The sequence below is a fragment of the Salvelinus namaycush genome, chromosome 3 (genome assembly GCF_016432855.1).
Source record: "Salvelinus namaycush isolate Seneca chromosome 3, SaNama_1.0, whole genome shotgun sequence".
Lineage (NCBI taxonomy): Eukaryota > Metazoa > Chordata > Actinopteri > Salmoniformes > Salmonidae > Salvelinus > Salvelinus namaycush.
In genome coordinates, this window is record NC_052309.1 from 50,495,475 (window position 1) to 50,521,096 (window position 25,622).

The 25,622-nt window shown below is 43.2% G+C and overlaps 1 protein-coding gene across 2 annotated transcripts in view; it reads left to right on the plus strand.

Annotated features, from left to right (window-relative positions):
- LOC120032227 (rho GTPase-activating protein 26-like) overlaps positions 1-25,622 on the plus strand; it is a 116,003-nt gene that overhangs the window by 27,219 nt on the left and 63,162 nt on the right. For both annotated transcript variants that reach the window (XM_038978222.1, XM_038978230.1), the window contains exon 2: positions 25,121-25,216. In XM_038978222.1, coding sequence (XP_038834150.1) covers positions 25,121-25,216 — 96 coding nt within the window. The remainder of the gene's footprint in view (positions 1-25,120; positions 25,217-25,622) is intronic.

Genomic DNA, 25,622 nt, shown 5'->3' on the forward strand with positions numbered 1-25,622 from the left:
AGGAGGATGAGAAGAGAGAAAGAGAAAGCAGGAGAGAGAGAAAGATGGGAATACTAAGTCCGGTCCCCTGCAGCAGCCACACCTCCGGGGAATGGGAGATGCTCCTGTATCCTGGTGTCTGTGGGACCGCCATGCCTGGCACACTCGGCTGTTTTAGAGGAAGGATGGTCTAGAGATGCAGCCAATTACTAATTTGAATGCTTAATGCCCTCTTTCTCTTCTCTCTCATGCTGTGGGGATGCGCTGATGGGTCTGAAGAGGATCAAAGTGCATTCTGATTTACAAGCTCAAGTTCTGTTTGAAGTGGGATTTCAGCATCATTATCTCCTTAACAACAAATGATTTGCTGCTTTATGGCAATTCCATGGTAACTGAATCTTACCCAAACAAAAACCATTGATTTAGAAGTTTAATAATCCATACAACAACTCTATGCGCAAGGACTCATTTTAACAATTTCCACTGAATATTTTACAAAAACACGTTTACTGGAAGAACTGTGTAGATGCAAAGTTTGGTAACAGAATTTTGTTAAAATCTCCCTCAGTTTTTTATGTGACGTCGTTTTCCCAAAACTATGTTAAATATCTCCTTAAGGGTGTTTTCACATTTATACCTCTTTAAAAGAACCGATCTCAGTCCTCTTTAAAGTGAACTCTGCGGTAGAAAAACCCAAAAGAACTCAGATCTTTGTATTCACACTGCATTTGCCTTTGAATGAGAATTCAATGCTTTTGCCAGTTCACTTCACCTATTTTGTGGTCCAAGTCCTCTTTGCATTCACATTGCTATGTTTAGAAAGGAACCAAGATCTTTTTCCAACATTCACGCAATGCACTCTGGGTTTTTACAAAGTGCAGGGCAAGCCCTTCCATCAGAATGTGTTATCAGACAGCTACATACAGTACATTTTGGAAACTAATAGATTGTTTTTAGTTAAAAGATGAGACATAATCATTGTAATCAGAAGATATTAACATGTAAATATTATTGGTAACAGAATAAATAGCAGGATAATAAATGCAGATTAAATAATGCTGTCATTGAAAATTGTACACCCAATGTCGGCTACTGTCCCTTTAAGAGCTAGAATAGATTTTGTACCCTGCGTTGGGATTCTCACAAGATATGTTGGTGTCTTCTCACTATTCAAACCCTAGCTTATGAAGCTCTCTTAGCCTATAGATCACATCTTACAAACAAATAATCTGAACTAAAAACTGCACACGTTTTGGAGTTTCTGTGCATCCCTGACAATCGCTAATCAATAGGCCTAACCAAAAACGGCACACTTTTTTTTTCTGTGAACCTGCACACCATCATCTTTTGTCGTTTGTGACACCAACGTGAGGGGTTATAGCAGGGGAAAAGGTGTTGCAGTAGTCTAGTTTGTGGTGCGGGAATAATAACAAGTGAACCTGGGGAGCTTTGTTTTCACAATTGCCCTGAAAATGGGAACCGGTCCGCGGAATTCAAGCGAACCGAACTCAGACCACCTCTCGAGATGGTCTCAGTTCGGTTCGCTTCAGGGGGCTCTTCTGGGGGGTCTGAGTTACTTTGGAGTGTTCACACTGCACAAAAAATGAAGCGAACTGCACTGAGTTCACAAATTAGCTGAAAGGGACCAAGTGTGACAAACACACTAAGATTCAAGAAAGAATGGGGTGTTAGCTATGACATGACACCTTGACTTTGAAGAAATCTCTTTTGGTTATTGAACTACAGTAAGTTAAGTGGATTTATACCCTGTAATGGAATTACATCATTGGTCCCTGATCTGTACTATACAGAAATGCTAATCATGGATATAAATATAATTTATCATGGATATACATATAATTAACTTCATGGTGATGCATCCTGAGTAGGTTCACAAAGGTAGAAATATGCAATATCCTCCTTTGCATATTTGGGTATTATTCTACACTCTGGCTACTATTCTAATGAGATCCGCCCCCAAACAACCACATTTTGGTTGGTCCGGACCAGACCAAATCTGAACCAATCATAGACGTCTATGTATCACAAGTTTGGACATCACAGTAGTAAGCACAGTAGAGTAAAGTAAAGTAGATATGTACAGTAGAGTACAGTACAATACAGTACTTTATACTTTAGTGTAATACTGTACTCTACTTTTCTTGACTTTACTGTTCTGTACTCTACTGTACTTTACTTTGCTCTACTGTACTGTACTGTGTTGTCCAAACTCGTAAAACATAGACATCTAGTAGGAATGGAACGATTCACTGATACACATCGGTCCCCGTTTCAAATGTATACGATCACGTGTCTCTCTATTGAGTGTGGGAATACTTGGGAACAGATTTCTTCAATTAAAATCACTTGGAGCTGATTTCCTGATTTGTTTTACAGTCTTTTATGTCCAACTATTAACAGAAATGTGTCCCGCAGGCCGCCAGTTGAGGAACCCTAGTCTAAACCATTCGATTTTGAGACGGGGCTGAAATCCAAAGTGGCGCTATATATCCATTGCCTATGTCATAGCAAATGTTTTCAGATGCATATTGATGCATTACTAGCTCTAACATTTTTAATCTGCAAAAATGACAAATAAATGAGTGGGTGATGGTGATTTCAGATCGAAAGTGGGCCCCTCCCCCTTATCTGATAGTGGGGTGGTCTCTTATTGCTCAGCTCAGGTGCCTACATACACCATAGACATATACATAATCACCCTCCCCCCCACCCCCCCCCCCACCCCGCACGCACGCACGCACGCACGCACGCACGCACGCACAGAGAACTCTCATAGAGGCCCAGCAGCAGATTTTTTATTTAGAATAAAAAAGGAATATGTTGATGCATTCGTGCTGCAGCTGTAATAAATTAGTAGCCAAGAGTGTCGATAGCCCTGGGTTTTTACTATCATTATTAGTGTCGTGTCTATTTAATGTCAAGGAATATTTCACTTTCTCTGGTCATAGGAACAACATGGATTTGTGCATGAGGCAGATGCGGTGTGACTCAAGTTTCGCCATCGGTTGGAAGACAGTGTTCCTTCTCTCTGGTCAGTCTCACTGATGGAGAGGAAAGGAAGGACTGTCTGCTGTTGTGGCATTTTGCGTCATTCTGATTGGTCACAATTTATTTTTTGATTTTTTTCTGAGACTATCCGGATATCTCATAAAATGTATGCTATTATTTGAATAATTTCAAATGCCCATCCCTAGAGGACGGTAGCAGGTGACCCAACTGTGGTTTGTGACTACTATGATTTCCCATTGTAGCCAATGTTTTAATCACTGAATAATTCATATACAAACTTGATATCAGTTAAAACACTATAACTAATTGGTACGTCTAGCTTTACTTGTTACTACCTCTGTGAACTTTCATTATCCTCCCTCCTCATGAGGGAGAAAAATTTGAAAGAAACTTGAAGATACATTATGTCAGTTTTTGGTAATGGAATTACAAGGCAATGTTTCTTAAACTTACAGAAGGCAAATAATAATGTAAGTGTTGATATTAGTTGCCGGGAGTCTTTTACTTCAACGTTAATGTGTTTTGATGTATTTTTAGTACATTTTAAGACTTTTTCTAGTAGATACCGTATAAGACCCCTTTTCCATTTGTTTGACCAGAAATCAAAGCCTTTGCTTATTCCAAATTTTTAGGATGGTAAATGGTTGAAAAATGTAAATATGCCTTAATTTCATTTTTTTTTATAGAGTATTGGCTTTCCATGGGTTCATGGGTCCTTTTGAACCATGCTGCCAGGGCTGGGTATAGGCCTAGCTGTCAGGACTGGTAAATGTCAGATCGAATTGGAAACACACCAAAAGGATTCCTTTGTGTCATGACACGTTCTCCAGAGCTGTCGTGATGCCTCCGTGTTCACTGAGTCGTTTAATCAGCTTTAGAGTGAGACGACTTTGTTGTTGTGGAGCTCTATCAGTAGTGATATGTTGCGTCCCAATTGGCAACCTATTCCATCCAAAGTGAACTACTTTTGACCAAGGCCTATAGGGGACACAGTAGACCCAGTGTTTGCCTGTTCACAATCACAAGTACTAGTCTGTCTGTGTGGATGGATGAAAATGCAGTAATTTTCAAGAATTCCTGTCACATTCTTCACATTCATCACTTGTGTGTCACTAATAATGTTTCATATTCATACACAGTCTAACTACAGCTTGCTGCTGACTCTATGGTCATAGATGGACGTCTGTTTTGATTGGCTGTGAGTGAGGAAATCACTTCCTGCCCTGGGCTGAGGAATATCTGATTGAATATCACTACAATGACGGCCTCACACCTCATGTTTGGTTCGTACATCTTACACATTGGCTGTCTTACAGAGCTCTGGTCCACTCCACAACCCTGCCCCCCCCCCCCCCCCCCCTTGCCTCCCATCAAGGCACTTTCTCTCTCTCTTCACACATCTGTCTCCCCCTTGTCTGACTGGCTATTGTACAGCTCCATTTGTAGCTCTCTGCTTTCTACCTCTTCATGTCTGTCAGTATCCTGTCTGATTACTTCAGTCTTACTCCCAGCTCTCTCCCCATGCTGTCAGCCTGCTGTACACCTCCGGGCCTGCCCGCCCCACGCAGCCTTGAGCCTTGCCCTCCTTACCACTCAAACTCACTGCCCTCTCTCTCCTGTCAGTCAGTCTAACTGTCTCGTGGCTGTCTTCAGCCTTGCTCTCTTCCATCCTCTCTTCCTCTCCTCCTCTCCTCAGCTCTCAGTCTCTTTCAAGGCTCCGTCGCACAGGCTCGGCCCACAATGAGAGAGCTGATGGAATGGGGTCAGACGATCGCCTTGGCAACCAATCAACCTGGAAACGGTCAATTTTCAGGTCAAGTGTCACACCAAGGGGCCACTGCTGTGTCTGTATGCAATGTGCTGGAATGCTGAGAAGTAGTACACCCGAACTAGCACCACTTACAGTAAACAGTCAGAAGAAGCAAGTATGTAACATAACATGAGGTCTGTGTTTGGCTTTAGAAGATAGCCTATTATCAAGGTCTTTGAACTGGAACAGTGTCCTTACGAGTGCATTCATCAAGGAACTGGTGTTGACATGGTTGTCACTAGTATTTAGTATTTTATTAGGATCCCCATTAGCTGTTGTTGAAGCAGCAGCTACTCTTCCTGGGCGACACGTGATTCCAATCCTTTTCCTGTTGTGTTTGATTTCTGTAGTGTAAGAGGTAAACCACATGATATATTAGAACTGTAGGATACAGCCAATTGTATTTGCAGTGAACTATTTTAAACCAATCCCTTTGATTGTTTATGTCCAAGAAGGCGGAGCCCTCTTGCTAAGTCTCTGCGGTGACCTCCGTGTAAGTGACCTCACTGCTATGACCTGCTCCATGTGTGACAGAAGGAGTGTCTCAGAGTTCTTTGTTGTACCAATCTATGTCTGCTGTTTCTGTTGTGTTTCAACAGCAAACTGAGAGGCCCTCCTGTCCTTACTCCAATGTTCTAGCTGTGTCTGAATCAGTGGGGGATGCTGGGAGGAGAACGGCTCATAATAATGGCTGGAATGGAGTATAATGGAATGGTATCAACCACATGGAAACCATGTGCTCCATTGACTCCATTGCAGCCATTATTATGAGTCGTCCTCCCATCAGCAGCCTCTAACTGGTCTAAATACACTTGAAACCAGCACAGGGTCCCTGTGTTGTTGAATGATGGTGGAAAACCGTTTTTACCGTTTTATTTTAGTCTCTCGTTTTTCACAAATAAATGTACACTTTTGTTTCTGGCTCCCAAAATGAATCATGCATAGTGTTTATGTCTGTTAGTAAGTGGCTGAAGCCAAGGTCATGTTTGTGGTAGCTGGAGAGGCTGGCTTTTTGGAAATGGCCCTGGACTAATCTGGTTTGTGATATGCAGCAACTCATCCCTCCAACCCCCCCTCTCGCCCCCCTCTTTGGCATTTTATATTTTGTGAAGTGCCCAAAAGACCCTCACAGTGCTGAACACGAGGAGAAACACTTTGTTGTATGTTCCTCAGCAGCCATGCTTTGGCTTGTGTCGCAGTCTCGCTCTTTAATAGATATTTTTTTAACTCTCTCTAGTCTCTCTCTCTCTCTCTCTCTGCTGTCCTGGAAGAGAACAAGCTTTTTGGGGCCATATGACTTCCTGTTTTCAAGAGGGAGGGGTCACAGTTAAATTATCGCTGCTGCACCACATGAAACGTCATGGACGCACAGAGGAAATGGTTTCCATTCTATGGTTCCTGTGTATCTCATGTTTAATGTGCTGCTGGCTGCACTGCTGTTTTTGTGATAGTCGTTGGATGATTTCGTTCATACCCGGTTTCTCTACTTGCTGTATCTTTGGAAGAGACAAAATTAAGAAATCCTCCTGTTCTTTATGGTAGCCTTTGTTGTGCCCGTTGATAGGAGAACGAGCTATGTGGCCAAACATTGAGCCTGGTTTCGGACAAGAGAACAGACACCGATCAGAGAAAGAAAGAAAGCAGTGGAAAGAGGAGAAACCTCTGGGGCTGTACTCTATTGTGCTCTACTATACTGTACTGACCAAACTTGTGAAACATAGATGTCTATGATTGGTTCAGATTTAGTCCGGTCTGGACCGGACCAAATCTGAACCAAACATTGACCAGACCAAAAATCAACGTCCTTGGACTTTGAAATCAAGGCCAGTCCGGACCGCACCAGAAAATGAACAAAAAAAGACAGCCGGTCCTGACAGGATCAAATAAAGATGTCCAAAAAACGTTGCTGTCGTTCTGTTCTTAGTGGGACAGTCCTCCTGTGTTCCTTGTTCTCTACTTCTGTCTCCAAGTCACTCTGAACTGGGCTCTTAACTTTTTATTTTAGTTCCCAATAACTGACAGACATTCTCACTGTTCCTCCCCATTTCTCTGGGCTTCCTAGCAGGGCCTTTGTGGTACTGATCCATTGTCATCTTGGTTTGAGTTAGCCCTTGTTACAACTCTTTGTTTGGTTCCAAGGAGCATTCTGTTTGTGATGAGGCTTCAGCGTTCAGGGGGAAAACAGCAGCCACTAAAATGCTGACAGTCTTTTTCTCATTGGTTTTTGTCTGATTGACTCCCTGGGATGCTCTGTTTCGGTTTGTCAGTCAATAAAGCACTGGAAGAGTGTAGCAGTGAGAGTGTTGTGTTTGTGTGCGTTTCCCCCTAAAAGTATTTTCTAGGTTGCTTCGCTGATGATAGTAATGAGGCAAGCAGGGTGTGACAAAATCCTCGCATGACCTGCTTTCATCACTCATCAAACTTGACACACGCACACACACACACACACACACACACACACACACACACACACACTCCCATGCCTTCATTCTGCATGCTGACACATGCAGATGTGATGAAAGCCAGCTGTTCAGAGAGACAAAGGGCGTGTTTCCAGTGTATTTGTTCAAGGGCTCTATTTTGTCAGCCAGCGCGGTGTCATGAGCTGCCCTGTTTGCTATTGTAACTAACCAAATCAAATCAAACAATTGTATTGGCCACATACACATATTGAGCAGATGTTATTGCGGGTGTAGCGAAATGCTAGTGTTCCTAGCTCCAACAGTGCAGTAGTATCTAACAATTCACAACAATACACGCAAATCTAAAAGTTAAAAAAATGAATTAAGAAATATATAAATATTAGAACGAGGAATGTCGGAGTGGCATAGACTAAAATACAGTAGAATAGAATACAGTATATAGAGTTAAAGTCGGAAGTTTACATACACTTAGGTTGTACCTGTGGATGTATTTCTAGGCCTACCTCAAACTTAGTGCCTCTTTGCTTGACATCATGAGAAAATCAAAAGAAATCAGCCAAGACCTCAGAAAAAAAATTGTAGACCTCCACAAGTCTGGTTCATCCTTGGAAGCAATTTCCAAACACCTGCAGGTACCACGTTCATCTGTACAAATAATAGTACGCAAGTATAAACAACATTGGACCACGCAGCCGTCATACCGCTCAGGAAGGAGACGCGTTATGTCTCCTAGAGATGAATGTACTTTGGTGCTAAAAGTGAAAATCAATCCCAGAACAACAGCAAAGGACCGTGTGAAGATGCTGGAGGAAACAGGTCCAAAAGTATCTATATCTACAGTAAAACGAGTCCTATATCAACATAACCTGAAAGGCTGCTCACCAAGGAAGAAGCCACTGCTCCAAAACCTCCATAAAAAAGCCAGACTATGTTTTGCAACTGCACATTGGGACAAAGATTGTACTTTTTGGAGAAATGTCCTCTGGTCTGATGAAACAAAAATAGAACTGTTTGGCCATAATGACCATCGTTATGTTGGGAGGAAAAAGGGGGAGGCTTGCAAGCAGAAGAACACCATCCCAACCGTGAAGCACGGGGGTGGCATTATCATGTTTTGGGGGTGCTTTGCTACAGGAGGTACTGGTGCACTTCACAAAATAGATGGCATCATGAGGATGAAAAATGATGTGGATATATTGAAGCAACATCTGAAGACATCAGTCAGGAAGTTAAAGCTTGGTCGCAAATGGGTCTTTCAAATGTACAATGACCCCCAGCATACTTCCAAAGTTGTGGCAACAATGTCAAGGTATTGGAGTGGCCATCACAAAGCCCTAATCTCAATCCAATAGAAAATGTGTGGGCAGAACTGAAAAAGCGCGTGCGAGCAAGGAGGCCTACAAACCTGACTCCGTTACACCAGCTCTGTCAGGAGGAAGGGACCAAAATTCACCCAACTTATTGTGGGAAGCCTGTGGAAGGCTACCCGAAACGTTTGACCCAAGTTAAACAATTTAAAGGCAATGCTACCAAATACTTCTGACCCACTGGGAATGTGATGAAAGAAATAAAAGCTGAAATAAATCATTCTCTCTACTATTATTCTGACATTTCACATTCTTAAAATAAAGTGGTGATCCTAACTGACCTAAGACAGGGAATTTTTACTAGGATTAAATGTCAGGAATTGTGAAAAACTGAGTTTAAATGTATTTGGCTAAGGTGTATGTAAACCTCCGACTTCAACTGTACATATGAAGTTAGTAAAGCAGTATGTAAGCATCATTAAAGTGACTAGTGTTCCATTATTAGAGTGGCCAGTCATTCCATGTCTATGTATATAGGGCAGCAGCCTCTAACGTGCAGGGTTGAGTAACCGGGTGGGAGCCGGCTAGTGATGGCTATTTAACAGTCTGATGGCCATGAGATAGCTGTTTTTCAGTCTTTCTGTCCCAGCTTTGATGCACCTGTACTGACCTCGCTTTCTGGATGATGGCGGGGTGAACAGGCCGTGGCTCAGGTGGTTTATGTCCTTGAAGATATGTTTGGCCTTCATGTGACATCGGGTGCTGTAGGTGTCCTGGAGGGCAGGCAGTGTGCCCCCGGGGATGCGTTGTGCAGACCGCACCACCCTCTGGAGAGCCCTGCATGTGTATGTCCCTGTATCGGTCACTGTGCCCTTGCCAGAGTTCCTGCATGTGTTTGTGTGCATGTACTGTACTATCTGTGCGTATGTCCTGGCTTTAAGTCTGCTATGTCAAGGTCTGCTCTCTCTCGACCCTCTTAAAGTGGATGCCACTTTAACGTTGGTCAAGTTTTAATAATTGGTTCATTGTGACATATTGTAATCTCCTGAACCCTGATTTCCTTCCGTCTTTCTTGCATTTGTCTGAAATTGTGGCAGTGTGAGACTATACTGATGTATGTGCTGTGTGGACCGACTTCACTGGACAGACTACACGGAAGGCCTCTGTGTAGAGCGCATCCATTCATTCCCTGTGGGAGAACCACAGTACATCTGTAGCATAGCTCTATGCCTAACCTTACCTTCTCACTGTCTTCATGAACATTCAGGTAATTGTTCTGTTGTCTGTAGTGCTCTCTCTCTCTCCCTCCCTCTCTCTGCCTGGCCTCAGGGAGTGCACCTCGGGCCTGTGTCTCACGCTGCAGTCAAACCACCAGCGGGATATTGACACAAGTGAGAATAATTAGCGTTTGATTGAGAGGTATGTGTGTAATGTGTGTGTGTCAGTGTGTGTGAGAAGTGAAAGAGTGTGTTTCTGTGTGTGTTTGTGTAGCGTGTGTCACTATGTGTGTAGCGTGTTTCGGCCTGTGCTGTAGTGGGCGCGGTGGAGCAGAGCGAAGCAGGGGGTGCTTCTACTCTCCTCTGGGCTCTGCTAGTTTGTTCTCTGCTCTTTTCTCAACTCTGCACTCTGGTTTGGCAAGGCCGTAGGGGGAGAACACTGGGGAGCAAGTGGGGAGAAGAGGGAAGAGGAGAAAGGGAGTTAGGCGTACAGGACTTTGAGTATTTTGGCAAGACCTGTGTCTGTTGAAACATGCTGCTCTGACCCCGGCAGGTGATGATGGGAAATGAGTCTCATTCCTTCCACCTCTCCTTTCCTTCAAGCCTGGAGGAGGCTACGAAGCAACACCAAACAGTAACAATGTGTTGTAGTTTTGTATACCCACACTACCTTCTCAACAAGGGCACAGGGAGAGAATGGGAGCCTGGATGTGATTGGCACACGAGGGAAGAGGGTAGAGAGCTGTATTTATATTAGCATGGATAGTTTTGCTTTAGGAAATAGTTACTAGAGAAAGAGAGAGAGAATCTAAGACTGGGCATCTGAATTAAATATCAGGATTAGAAATCAACCCACATACATTTAGCTAAGAGCCTCATCGGAACCCTGATTATCTGGAGGTATTAATATGACTTATAATACGTGTGCATGCAAATCATATTACAGGAAGTTAAATGGACTAGGGCTGTGACGCTCATAGAATTTTGGATGATGTTTATTGGTTAGCCAAATGACTGCGGTCACCGTAATAACCGTCTGACCTGTTTCAAAAAGCTAGGCGTATCTCACACGTCATCACAGTACTTCACAGGAGAGGCGTTTAAACGTAATACAAAAAAAATGCCTTTATTAAAAACTTGATTGCCATCTGTAAATACGAATAAAATTTGGCCACAGAAAATGACAGGAACCTTCCTGCTTTCCATGATTGGCTGAGATAATGGATGGGCTGGACATGCCGAAAGATGAGTTCGGATTGGTCTGCCATGTCGCATGCTTCTGTCTATAACCTGAGCTGTTCAGTATGTGTACATAATCCTTGCTACTGCGGCTTTTTTGAAAGATATCACAGAGAACTGCAGAAGTGTTGCTACTGCTCTCAACATTCCTGCCCTGAATTTAACATGCACTATCGACAAAGATCAGTGGTAAAATTTGTGATGGACTACTTTCTGGAGTACGATCATTCTAGCTAACGTTACGTGTATGAACATTGTTTAGCTCACTCTGTTTAGCACATGGCCTCACAGAAAAATCCTTAAGGAGATGGGTGGGACTAAGGCTTAAGAGGGTATGAACGATGCTGAATGGGTGTGGACAAAGAAGACCGTCTCCAGTAGACCAAAACATTCAAGGGACATTTTCTCAAAAGTGGGGTTATAAATGTATCGACTTTCAAAGCAAAATTACTTTCCCATTGTTCCTCAACTGCAGTGTATGATATACAGTGTGTGATATACAATTTTCTAGCTCTGAGTCTCTACTTCTATCCAATGTAAAACCATAATTTCAAATTTTGATACATATGACCGAATCGAGGTGGTGGGTCACATATGGTGCCAGAGGGGATTGCTGCCGTTTTACGGGCTCCTAACCAATTGTGGCATTTTGTGTGTTTTTTCGCATTGTTTGTAACTTATTTTGTACACAATGTTGATGGTACAGTCTGTTATGACCAAAAAAGCTTCTGGATATCAGAACAGAGATTACTCACCTCAAACTGGACAAATACTCTTTCTTTAATGAGTCTAATGCGAAGGATATAATGTTTCTCCAGGACAAGGCCCAAATCCCTGTCATTCGCATGAAGAAAAGAAGGAAATACAAGGGGCGCAGTTCAGGGTGCCTTGAGAGAATTCGTAGGCGAGGGGGTAACCCACCTCTACCATCCATTATATTGACCAATGTGCAATCACTGGAGAATAAACTGGATGAGCTCCGTTCGAGAATATCCTACCAACGGGACATTAAAAACTGTTATATCTTATGTTTCACCGAGTCGTGGCTGAACGATGACACGGATAATATACAGTTGACTGGGTTTTCCGTGCATCGGCAGGACAGAACAGCTACGTCCGGTAAGACGAGGGGTGGGGGTGTGTGTCTGTTTGTCAATAACAGCTGGTGCGCGATGTCCAATATTAAGGTAGTCTCGAGCTATTGCTCGTCTGAGGTAGAGTACCTCATGATAAGCTGTAGACCACACTATCTACTAAGAGAGTTTTCATTTATATTTTTCGTAGCCATCTATTTACCACCACAAACCGACGCTGGCACTACTACATACTCAACAAGCAGTATATAAGCAAACAAGAAAATGCTCATCCAGAAGCGACGCTTCATCCAATGGCATTGAGGAGTATATCACCTCAGTCACCGGCTTCATCAATAAGTGCATCAACGACATCGTCCCCACAGTGACCGTACATACATATCCCAACCAGAAGCCATGGATTACAGGCAACATCCACAACGAGCTAAAATAACTTTTATGCTCGCTTCGAGGCAAACAACACTGAAGCATGCATTAGAGGACCAGCTGTTCCAGATGACTGTGTGATCACGCTGTCCGTAGCCGATGTGAGCAAGGCCTTTAAACAGGTCAACATTCACAAGGCTGCGGGGCCAGACGGATTACCAGGACATGTACCGAGAGCATGCGCGTATCAACTGGCAAGTGTCTAAACTGACATTTTCAACCTCTCCCTGACTGAGTCTGTAATGCCTACATGTTTCAAGCATACCACCATAGTCCCTGTGCCCAATTAAGCGAAGGTAACCTGCCTAAATGACTACCGCTCCGATGCACTCACGTCGGTAGCCATGAAGTGCTTTGAAAGGCTGGTCATGGCTCACATCAACACCATCATCCCGGAAACCCTAGAAACCCTGCTATCCTGTGCAGCCACTTGAGCATGTTAAACTCCCAAGCAAAGAACGCAAAGTGTGTGCTCATCTGATGCTTGGAGTTGTTTTTTCACACTGTTGACATGGGTGTTCAGCACTGAATCAGTGTGCATGTAAGATAAGTGTGTTCCAAGAAAAAGGGAAAACATTTTGCCTCTGTATCGCTTCGGATGCTTCGAGAGAAATTTATACTTACCTTTGTCTCTGACCCGTTGTGCTTCGTCGTCGAGACTTCCGCCTAAATATATATCAAGGTCAGGGTTCGAAAGTCACTTCTATATGAAGCTATTTGACTGGCACAGTCAAGCGTGGACTGTCAGGTTTGGCATTGGTGGACTCTGTCACGCGAGGACAGGTAGCCTACAGCACCGCTGAGCTCTGTGATCACAGCAAAACTCCAAGTGAGGGAGTGGTAATGCTTGATCAACAGGCTGGTGTTTCAGTCAAGCTGGCACAAAGTGCTAACAACAGGTACAACAAGCTAACTAGCTACAGTAGCTATGTGTGGCTAATTTAGCTAGCTAGCTTCTGAGGTAATGGGATAGGCCCGAAGCTAACCAGCTAACTACAGTAGCTAACACACAAGGATAGAACTGCTCGTCAAAAAGCAATAAAAGATAGCTAGAATGGGAAGGCACAATAACGAGGGAGAGGGGGGGTAGATTAGATAAAAATCAACTTGTAATTCCATAAGAAAGTAATCTGAAGGGGATTAATAGCAATCTCGTGATATAAAACACATAAACGTGAGAGTGAAGAAAAGACAGTATGTCACACCACACCGACTTTTATAGTGACAGGTCAAGTGGGTACAGTAAAGGGTGTAGCATGACTGTAAACATCTTTGATATATATATATATATATTTTTCCTTTATTTAACTAGGCAAGTCAGTTAAGAACAAATTCTTATTTACAACGACAGCCTAGGAACAGTGGGTTAACTGCCTTGTTCAGGGGCAGAACAACAGATGTTTACCTTATCAGCTCTGGGATTTGATCTAGCAACCTTTTGGTTACTGGCCCGAAAGCTCTAACCACTAGGCTATTAAGCATCTCAATCACATCGCGTGAAGGGGAAAGAGTTCCCATAGGTCGTACGGCGGTTACACAGTTATACAGTAATTGTGCCAGCCCTACTTGGGACTGGTGGCATGTTATGTTGTTCTCTTTTACACAGTTTGAACTCCGTCATCCTGGGGTCATATAAGGGGAAGTCAGTGCCGTTTCTAGGCATAAGCGACATAAGCGGCCGCTGCTAGGGTGCCCGCAAGATGGGGTGGGCCCCAACCAAATCTCACTTAGGGCTCCAAAAAAGCTAGAAACGGCCCTGGGGGAATTTCCTGTGCATCATGTCCGGGGTAATGAGAAGGTCACAAGCCCACAAAAAGAGAGCACAGGCCCAACATTGACTTCTCCCCATTCATGTAACCAGCCTCCTCAGAGAGAGAGAGAGCTGGCTGTGACTGATAGAGCTGACAGAGCAGAACATAATGATGACCCCTGACCCCTTGCTTCCTGTTGACAGGGTCACCTGGCACATCCCGGAAGTGGAATACACTAATTTCCACTCCTCTTACCTCCCATTTGTCTCTGAGAACAGCTCTGAGACCTCTGTTTCCTCCCTGGGCCACGTCACAGAAACACGTGTTGTCTGTATCCAGATCAGTTTATAATCATCATTCTGACAAACAGATACAAACGAAAGGACTCAAACTCCAAGACTTGTATATACTTGTAGATACATTACATGTTTCCTTAAGTTAATGGGATGCTAAGGTCATTGCCATAGAGATTGAGGAGGAAGAACATAGTTGTCTGTTGTCTCACCCCTCCTTCCCTTTCTCCCTTGCTCTCTCTGGAGAGGAAACTGTGGAATTGGCCTGTGTTGTTTTTGGGTCAATTTCACAGCGCTGCAATTTCTGCTCAGTCAGTTTGAAGTCAGCAAGATATGATTAGAGGGACTGGGTGGCGATGCTCTTGTTTAGCTTGATTGGTGTTAGAATACTCATTATGTGTTATATTCCTTTGTTTGATGGAAGGTCTATGTATAGAAATGTGGGTTTAAATGAACAAACGTCAGAGAAATCTGTAATTGTCAGCTGGAAGTAACACGAGATGATTTTGTTGGTATTCTATCTGAGTGACAGCTAAGGGACACACTGTGAGGATCATTTTCAGGAAATTCTGTGTCTCATTTGATAACTATCTACGCCTTGATACACTACATGACCAAAAGTATGTGGACACCTGCTCGTTGAACAATCTTATTCCAAATTCATGAGCATTAATATGGAGTTGGTCCCCCCTTTGATGCTATAACAGCCTCCACACTTCTGGGAAGGCTTTCCACTAGATGTTGGAACATTTCTGTGGCGACTTGCTTCCATTCAGTCACAAGAGCATTAGTGAGGTCGGACACTGATGTTGTGCGATATGGTCTGGCTCGCAGTCAGCGTTCCAATTCATCCCAAAGGTGTTCGCTGTGGTTGAGGTCAGGGCTCTGTGCAGGCCAGTCAAGTTTTTCCACACCGATCTTGACAAAACATTTCTGTATGGACCTCACTTTGTACATGGGGGCATTGTCATGCTGAAACAGGAAAGGGTGGAACTTGGTAGTGAGTGTTATAGCCGAGGACAGTTGATTTTTAGGCGCGACGCGCTTCAGCACTCGGCACTCTGTGAGCTTGTGTGGCCTACCACTTCGTGGCTGAGCCGTTGTTGCTCCTAGACGTTTCCACTTCACAATAACAGCACTTACAGTTGACCGGGGCAGCTCTAGCAAGGCAGAATTTTGACGAACTGACTTGTTGGAAGGGTGGCATCCTATGACAGTGCCACGTTGAAAGTCACTCAGTACGGGCCATTCTACTGTCAATGTTTGTCTATGGAGATTGCATGGCCGTGTGCTCGATTTTATACACCTGTCAGCAATGGGTGTGGCTGAAATAGCCGAATCCACTAATTAGTAGGGGTGTCCACATACTTTTGGACATGTAGTGTACTTTTCAATGTGTGCTGATGCTATTCCTCTTATTAGCCCTAAGACTGTGGTCTTATCTTTCTTTTTCACACAACTGTATTTGCCAAGCCCAAACAGAAGTGAATGTAGTCACATATCCAAGCCCTAACTGAAAGGACGGTAGTCACATATCCAAGCCCTAACTGAAATGACTGCAGTCACATATCTAAGCCCTAACTGAAATGACTGTAGTCACATATCTAAGCCCTAACTGAAATGACTGTGATGTAGCCACACTTCCTTCAACTTAGCACTGTTCTCATGTTTCCTTAGCTGTCTGTGTCAAGTCGGAAGTTGAGCCACATCCAATGCTGTGTTGCTGCTAGGGCTGTGGCGGTCATGAAATTTTGTCAGCTGGTTATTGTCATGCAAAAGCCTGCCGGTCTCACAGTAATTGACCGTTAATTAACATAAACACGTTTAGTATCTCCAGGCGTCCACCCATACAAGCTGTTGATGTGCACCTTTGCAACATCTATTTAAAAAAGTATAATAAATGAATTGAATATACACCACCATAATAAATCCATTTATGTATTTTTGTCAGGTCTAAAGAAACATTATGGTATGAAGAAAATGTATTTCAGAAGAACAGAATATGAGTTGGCATACTGTATGTTATCTGGCTATGCTCCATGCCATAGGCCATAGGCTTGTTCGTTTAGCTGGCAAGGTATGCTTTTAACTCCCGTGCCATTATTTTATATTATATGATTTTATAGTAAGAAGAATATATTTGAACTTATCTGAGTAAAATAGAAAGGATATTTTTCCCCTTCCGGAGCTAGTGAGCATATGAAGTGGCTATGTTGAGCATAAAAGTGATCATTTGAAACAGGTCCTATATGCTAGATTTAGAGATATTTGGAAACTTTAGTTGTGAATGACACGAACCTTAGAATGTCTTAGAAAATCCAAACATATATGGGCTGCATGACTATCGGCTATTGATGATTTGAGAAAGTAGCAAAAAAAAGCTTGTGCTCTGTTCCGCGCCTCATCAAGTGATCATATTTTCACGTTCCCGCTTGGCTTCTCAAAGATTTCAGACAAGGATTTTTTCTGGTCGACCGTCACTGCCAGGCCGGCAGGCTGGGACTGGACAATGCCGTACATCTGTCCAGTGACTTATGTGGCGACTTCCGTTGTGAATGACACAAACCTTGGAATGTCTTAGAAATCAAAACGTATATATGGGCTACGTGATGCGACTATAGGCTATTGATGATCAGACTATTATAAATGTAATCTTCTCTTTACTAATATGTAAAATTAGTTTTTAATTTAGAATGGCTCATTATCAAATGGGCATGAACAGGGGCAGGGGGAAAAAATACATGCAATCTGTATAGGGAATGGAGGCCGTGTGCTTCCCCTCCGGTCCATTTTTCAATGATGCCTGGTTGGTTACTTGGGTTTTATAGCAGAGCAGGTGCTTTATATGAGCAGCTGAGAAATACATATAAGAACCCTTGCTTCACTCCAAGCGTCAACCGTTTTTTTCTGCGCGACAGGTGATATTCCGCCCAAACTCTGCATGCCATGGGCTCTCCAACCCTGTTCCCGCAGGTACCCGGGTGCTTCATTTGGGAAACCAAGTGAAATCTGTTCGAACATTGACAGTAACATGTTTTTGCAATGAAACATATTTCACAAAACTTTTGACGGCCCCTCTGCATGCTCGAGGAACGGAATAAAGGAGAGAGAGGAGGAGATGGTGAGATATTCTGTCGCTAAAAGGTAATGTGTCACCCAATTAATTATGAAAAATATAAAACATTCTCTATTACTAGGCTATTCAAAATTGCACTGCACAATCAATGAACCAACTGCATCACCTAGGGCTATTTGTTCTCTCCCAGCCTCGGGGATAGACATTTTGGAGCATAGCAAACCAGTCCATCCATTATGCATAATAATATAGTCCACACACAACGGCGATTACTCTAATTTGTTTAATTTTGGAGTAAAGGCTAGACCAATTATGTGCCAAAGACATCTTAATCAGTTTTGTTGGATGTTCTTCCACCATTCGTAATATGTGGTAGGCTATGTATTGTATGACGGCACAATCAGAATTTTCATTCGTTTTTTTCCCCGGGCTCATAAGCCTATGCGTATGCTCTAATATACATATGAGTGTTTTGAATGAACCATCACCTGAGAAAGCTGTCAAATTCCTTCTGTTAGGCTTTGAAACGACATCCACAATGACCATGTTTTCCACTCAGTTTCAACCTGCCATTGAACCTTTCTTCAAATTGATCGTCACAGTGAGGTGAGTCTTAAAAGCATGATTCTGTTTTGATGAGAAGTGTTTGACGTGACTTTCCATTGCATTTGCGTTGATGTCAGAGTAGTTAGAGGGACAACACCAGGCCATCAGGGCTCGATAGTTATTAGCAAGTTGGCTACTACCAAAGCATGTCCAGAGTGCATCACAGGAGATTACCGTGACTCAACGGTCACGTGGAATTGACTCATGACTGCCGGTGTGGCGGTAATACGGTCACCGCGACAGCCCTAGTCGCTGCTGTAATATGCCTTTGTTTTCCGAAATGAATAGTGCTTCTATTCAGATCCGTGTGCAACAAAGCGCTGCATAGGACTCTGGGTACTTGTGGATATCCTGTTGATATGGTTACAGGGCACGGGCTTTATACTGAGGGAGCCTCTGTACAGACACATGCGCGCGCACGGACACGCACATACTCACAGACAGCACTGTATTTGTTTCATTGGTATTTCCCCAGCAATCTTTAATGATACAGAGCTAGGACCGCAGCAGGGAGGATGTGTGTGTCTGTGGTACAGTTGAAGTCGTAAGTTTACATACAGTTAGGTTGGAGTCATTAAAACTAGTTTTTCAACCACTCCACACATTTCTTGTAAACAAACTATAGTTTTGGCAAGTCGGTTAGGACATCTACTTTGTTCATGACACAAGGAATGTTTCCAACAATTGTTTACAGACAGATTATTTCACTTATAATTCACTGTATCACAATTCCAGTGGGTCAGAAGTTTACATACACTAAGTTGACTGTGCCTTTAAACAGCTTAGAAAATTCCAGAAAATTGTCAGGCCTTTAGAAGCTCCTAATAGTATGCAAGTATAAACACCATGGGACCACGCAGCCATCATACCGCTCAGGAAGGAGACGCGTTCTGTCTCCTAGAGATGAACATACTTTGGTGCGAAAAGTGCAAATCAATCCCAGAACAACAGCAAAGGACCTTGTGAAGATGCTGGAGGAAACGGGTACAAAAGCATCTATATCCACAGTAAAATGAGTCCTATATCGACATAACATGAAAGGCTGCTCAGCAAGGAAGAGGAAGAAGCCACTGTTCCAAAACCGCCATAAAAAAGTCAGACTACGGTTTGCAACTGCACATGGGGACAAAGATCATACTTAAAAAAAAAATGTCTTCTGGTCTGATGAAACAAAAATAGAACTGTTTGGCAATAATGACCATCGTTATGTTTGGAGGAAAAAGGGGGAGGCTTGCAAGCCGAAGAACACCATCCCAACCGTGAAGCACGGGGGTGGCAGCATCATGTTGTGGGGGTGCTTTGCTGCAGGAGGGACTGGGGCACTTCACAAAATAGATGGCATCATGAGGCAGGAAATGTATGTGGATATATTGAAGCAACATCTCAAGACATCAGTCAGGAATTGTCGCAAATGGGTCTTCCAAATGGACAATGACCCCAAGCATACTTCCAAAGTTGTGGCAAAATGGCTTAACCTTTCTCGCCCAGGGGTTCCGCTAGCGGAACACCCACAACATTCCGCTGAAAAGGCAACGCGCGAAATTCAAAAATATTTTTTTGAAATATTTAACTTTCACAATTAACAAGTCCAATACAGCAAATGAAAGATAAGCATCTTGTGAATCCAGCCAACGTGTCCGATTTTTAAAATGTTTTACAGCGAAAACACAACATATATTTATTTTAGCTCACCACCAAATCCAAAAAAGCACAGACATTTTTTCACAGCAAATATAGCTTTCACAAAACCCACAAATAGAGATAAAATTAATCACTAACCTTTGAACATCTTCATCAGATGAGTCATATGACATCATGTTACACAATACATTTATGTTTTGTTCGATAATGTGCATATATATAAAAAAAAAAATCTCAGTTTACATTGGCGCGTTACGTGCAGTAATGTTTTGATTCCAAAACATCCGGTGATTTTGCAGAAACACTCATAATAAACATTGATAAAAGATGCAAGTGTTATTCACAAAATTAAAGATAAACTTATCCTCTATGCAACCGCTGTGTCAGATTTCAAAATAAACTTTACGGAAAAAGAATAATCTGAGAACGGCGCTCAGAGCACAATCCAGCCAAAGAAATAGTCGCCATTTTGGCGTCAACAGAAGCTACAAAAACACTATAAATATGCACTTACCTTCGAATAACTTCATCAGAAGGCACTCCCAGGATTCCCAGTTCGACAATAAATGACTGAAAAGTTCCATAAAGCCCATCGTTCAGCCCACGAATCCATTTTCATGACGCACGAGCAATCCCTCCAGACAAAAACTCAAAAAGTTCCGTTACAGGTCGTAGAAACAAGTCAAATGATGTATGCAATCCATATTTAGGATGTGTTTAACATTAATCATCAATAAGGATCCAACCGGAGAATAAGGATCCAACCGGAGAGCATTGGAAGAGAGCACTCTCTCTCGCGCGCAAAATGAGACTGAGAATTTCTGAAGAGCACTCAGTAAAATATCTCCTATGAGCCCCTCCTTTATAGTAGAATCATATAAACAAAATCTAAAGACGGTGACATCTAGTGGAAGCCCTAGGAAGTGTTTGCTTATCCATAACTATATGGGGTATCATTTGGCACTGTTTTGAAAATCGAGTTCTCACTTCCTGTTTGGAAGTCTTCTCAGGTTTTTGTCTGCCAAATGAGTTCTGTTATACTTACAGACATAATTCAAACAGTTTTAGAAACTTCAGAGTGTTTTCTATACAATAGTAATAATAATATGCATGTATTACCTTCTGGGGCAGAGTAGGAGGAAATTCCGTTTGGGTACGCAATTTGTTCAAAGTGGAAACACTGCCCCCTTCCCATAACAGGTTTTAAGGACAACAAAGTCAAGGTATTGGAGTTGCCAATACCCAAACCCTGACCTCAATCCCATAGAAAATGTGTGGGCAGAACTGAAAAAGCGTGTGCGAGCAAGGAGGCCTACAAACCTGACTCAGTTACACCAGCTCTGTCAGGAGGAATGGGCCAAAATTCACCCAACTTGTGGAAGCTAGTGGAAGGCTACCCGAAGCGTTTGACCCAAGTTAAACTATTTAAAGGCAATGCTACCAAATACTAATTGAGTGTATGTAAACTTCTGACCTACTGGGAATGTGATGAAAGAACTAAAAGCTGAAATAAATCATTCTCTCTACTATTATTCTGACATTTCAGATTCTTAAAATAAAGTGGTGATCCTAACTGACCTAAAACAGGGAATTTTTACTTGGATTAAATGTCAGGAATTGTGAAAAACTGAAATGTATTTGGCTAAGGTGTATGTAAACTTCCGGCTTCAACTGTTTGTCATGCATCTGCATCACAGGGGCCATGCTCAATGAGGGTGCACTGAGGGTGAGATTAGACCAACTGTGTGGTGAACTATAGATGGGGACATCATTAACAAACCATGGCCATATCTCAAACATACACACACATACACACACACACACACACACACACACACACACACACACACACACACACACACACACACACACACACACACACACACACACACACACACACACACACTTGAGAGGGCATATCAGGGCCTGAACTACACAGCGCTGCTGGCACTACCAGGCCCCTAACCACTCTCCTAACCACTCCAGCCTAAAACACACACAGCCTAAAGAGCTGTGATAAGATTCATTAATGTTTCTCTCATACCCCCCACACACTGCTTCTCCCACTCCACCCTACTGTGGACTGACTTTCACTGACACGGTCAATGTGTACTGCTGCTATCGTTTGTCATATTTTAAGTTTCTTTGTTCTGGGTGCAGGCACTCTGGCGGATTCCCGCTCTCTCCCTCTCTCCCGGCCTGTGTCTGTCACTGTGGGAATGTGTTCCGGAGGCTAGAGAGCGGGACTGTGCGGCACCATTGTGTCGCGGGCCGGAGATCAGGAAGCAGAGAATAGCGTAGGAGAAGAATGGGGGAAATTTTGATGCTGAAGTGGGGAAAGAGGGCTGGAGAGGCGGGTGTCAATAGGGTCATTTATTTTTAGCGAGTGTCCCTGGCCGCTATCCTTCCTCCTCTGGCCTCTCAGGACATCCAGACGTCCAGTGGCAGAACAGCAGTGGCAGCAGTTAGCTTCATGCTAATGTTGCGCTGAAGTAAACAGGGCAATTGACATATACTGTACAGATAGATCCATAGTTTGCAATGAACAGAAATCCCAGACAGTGTTATCAATGCTCCTCTCTGTATGAGCCAGTTATCCAGGCAGTTATCCAGCTAGACACATGGGACTCATTTGTTGACGGTGTTTTCCTTTGCCTTGTGATTGAGTTAGAGCACCTCTCACAAGAGACCTCTTTCCAAAAACCCAACTGGCTGCAGAGGTGATTCATATTATTTCATTTGTGTTGGAATGATTGCAAATGGCTAGAATGAACCGAATGCGCCAACAATGTGGTTTTGATTTCACAAAACATTGTAAATTCAGCATGCATCTCAGTTCTCTTGATGATGAGTGGTTCTTCTGGTAAAATGTAGTGTGTATATGTATTGATGCCAATACACAGAATAATGCTAGTGTGACTGTGATGTATTGCTGTCCATTAGCCAGAACGTATTGGATGTTTATTTTGCTTAATCGGGTCATATGCCAATTTGGGTTGGGCCGATATATGATTAAATCGATATTGTGACATTTGACATTGACGCTATATCGTGATGTGCAAGACTGTACTGTATTTGAACTTTACAAATCAAAACTGTGCAGTTTTATCAGTTTGGCTGTATCAATAAGTTGAAAATGAAGTCTAAATCAATTAACTAAGCCTTATTGTTTTAGTCACACAAAGATTATTTAATGAGAATGTGACTATAATGTCGTAAATAAGCACAAATATTGCACAGTCAGGAATTATTTAGTCAGTAAATGCGCAAAACAATTATATTGGATATCGCGATATTTGGAGTGGCGTGTCGTAGAAGCTCAATCCTAGTGCCAATATGTCAGACAGGGCCCTACACACTTTGAAAAAAAAGGTGCTATCTATAACCTAAAAGGTTTCTTCGGCAGTCCCCATAGGACAACACTTTTTGGTTCCAGGTAGAACACTTTTGCGTTCCATGTAGAACCCTTTCCACAGATGGTTCTACATGAAACCCAAAAGGGTTCTACTTGGAACCAAAAAGTGTTGTCCTATGGGGACTGCCAAAGAAACCTTTTGGAACCCTTTTTTCTAAGAGTGTAGACACTCCCAGAAATGCATAAGTGCATGAAACAACCCATTAAGAGACTTATTGTCGTCAACGTTGACCAGACCTCTCCCAATGAATCAACTTCTCGAGGAAGTCCTGGAAGCATGTTTTATGGCAGCATACTTTCTGGAGCAGGCTGGGTTTTTAATGCTCGTATAAATTGTAACATCCAATCCATGTCTCAGGTCGCCACGTCCATGCCAATATCCAGTCTGGGTATGGGGCCTGGGGTAAGGGGTGCAGGAGCTGGGTTACCCTGGCCATGAAGCTCCGTGCTGGTACTCAGGCCAGGGCTTCTCCTGGTCACGACCTGGGTGAGGATGGTTTAAGAAGGTTAAGAAATCGGTTTGTGCCATTCAGAGGGTGAATGGGCAAGACAAAATATTTACGTTCCTTTGAAAGGGGTATGGTAGTACAGTAGGTGCCAGCCGCACCGGTTTGAGTGTGTCAAGAACTGCAACGCTGCAGGATTTTTCACGCCGAACAGTTTCCCATGTGTATCAAGAATGGTCCATCACCCAAAAGACATCCAGACAACTTGACACAAAACTGTGGGAAGCATTGGAGTCAACATGGGTCAGCATTCCTGTGGAATGCTTTCGGCTCCTTGTAGAGTCCGCGCCCTAACACATGGAAGCTGTTCTGAGGGCAAAAGGGGGCGCAACTCAATATTAGGAAGGTGTTCCGAATGTCTTGTGCACTCAGTTTATGTTGTCATGCTGCCTACAGAGTGGCAATACAAGTCTGAAGTTGATGAAAAGCAGAGAAGAGAGAGAGACTGAGCGATAGAGGCAGGATAGAGGCAGGATAGAGGCAGAGCGGGAGATAGAGAGATCCAACGAGGGATTCAGTGGAGGACGTGCTGGAGAAATGTGTGGAAAACCTCACGGAGGAGAGGTGGCATGACAGGCCTGCTGTCTGATATATCTACAGTGGAAAAGTCAGGCCTTTCCCAGTCCTAGCTCCAAGCCTTTCTCACATCTGTTACCCCGTACTGCTATTTGTGTGACAGGGTGTTTGGCTTACCTATCCTCTACAGCACAGTCTGTCACTCACCTAATCCTTCTTCAACAGTCTCCAACATTCCCCTTACCGAGAAACAACAATGCCGAAACTCGTAATACCTCATTTGAGCCATTTCAGAGGTGTAGTGAAACATGACAAGGACCTGGTGTTGGATCAGGTGGCCAGCCTGATGTACATCAGCTTTACTACCAGCGACACGTTGTGACTCACTTTTTACGAGAGTGAACCAATTGGCGTTTTATAGTCAGCGCTGAGGTCTCACTCCTGAGGTGAGAGCTTACTTGAAATGCTGAGGCATCCAGTATTTATGAAAAAGTGCAAGGGCCTGTTTCATTTATTCGGACCGGCAAGAGATTGTAAATCTTTCCGCACATAGGGCCGCAGGAAGGGCTCATGCTATTTACACAAGCATGGCCAATTTCTGTCCCTCCCTCCCTCTCTCTCTCTGGCTGTGTGAGAGTGGTTGACACAAAACCTGTGCAAAGTAGAGCAAAATAGCTGGAGCTTTTGTCTCAGAGGAACCTTTAGCATCTCGTGCATTTAAAAAAAAAAAGATGCCCACATGCCTCCCTCTTTTTGCTAACGTGACGTGCCCTTTCTCTGTCCCCGTTCAGATCTGTCCACAGCCAAGAGGAAGTTTGCAGAGTCTCTCAATGAGTTTAAGTTCCAGTGCATAGGAGACGCAGAGACGGACGACGAGATATGTATCGGTGAGCTAGTAACGCCCTCCATCACATTCTGCTGTACCACACTCGACTGCCCTGCATGCTATTGTTGTGTAGTAATAGTTACCACCCTCAACTGTAACCGACTGCTGCACTACATTCATATCAACTGTAGTAGTGCTAATGCACTCAATTAGTCTGCACTCAGCTGTACACATTCTGGCCTGGCTGTCTTGTTCCACCTAATTGCACTTATAGTGCACCTAATTGGTACAGGAAGGCTGTTATAAACACAATTAGGCTCATTGGATGGAGTTGGATGAAATGTAATAACCTCGAATAAACTTGCCATTATGTTGAAAGTACATTCCTGGAATATTTTTACAGTAGGAATTAAAGTTATAAGCGACTTGAGGTCTACATTTGGAGAGTACTATTCTGTCAAGTGGAA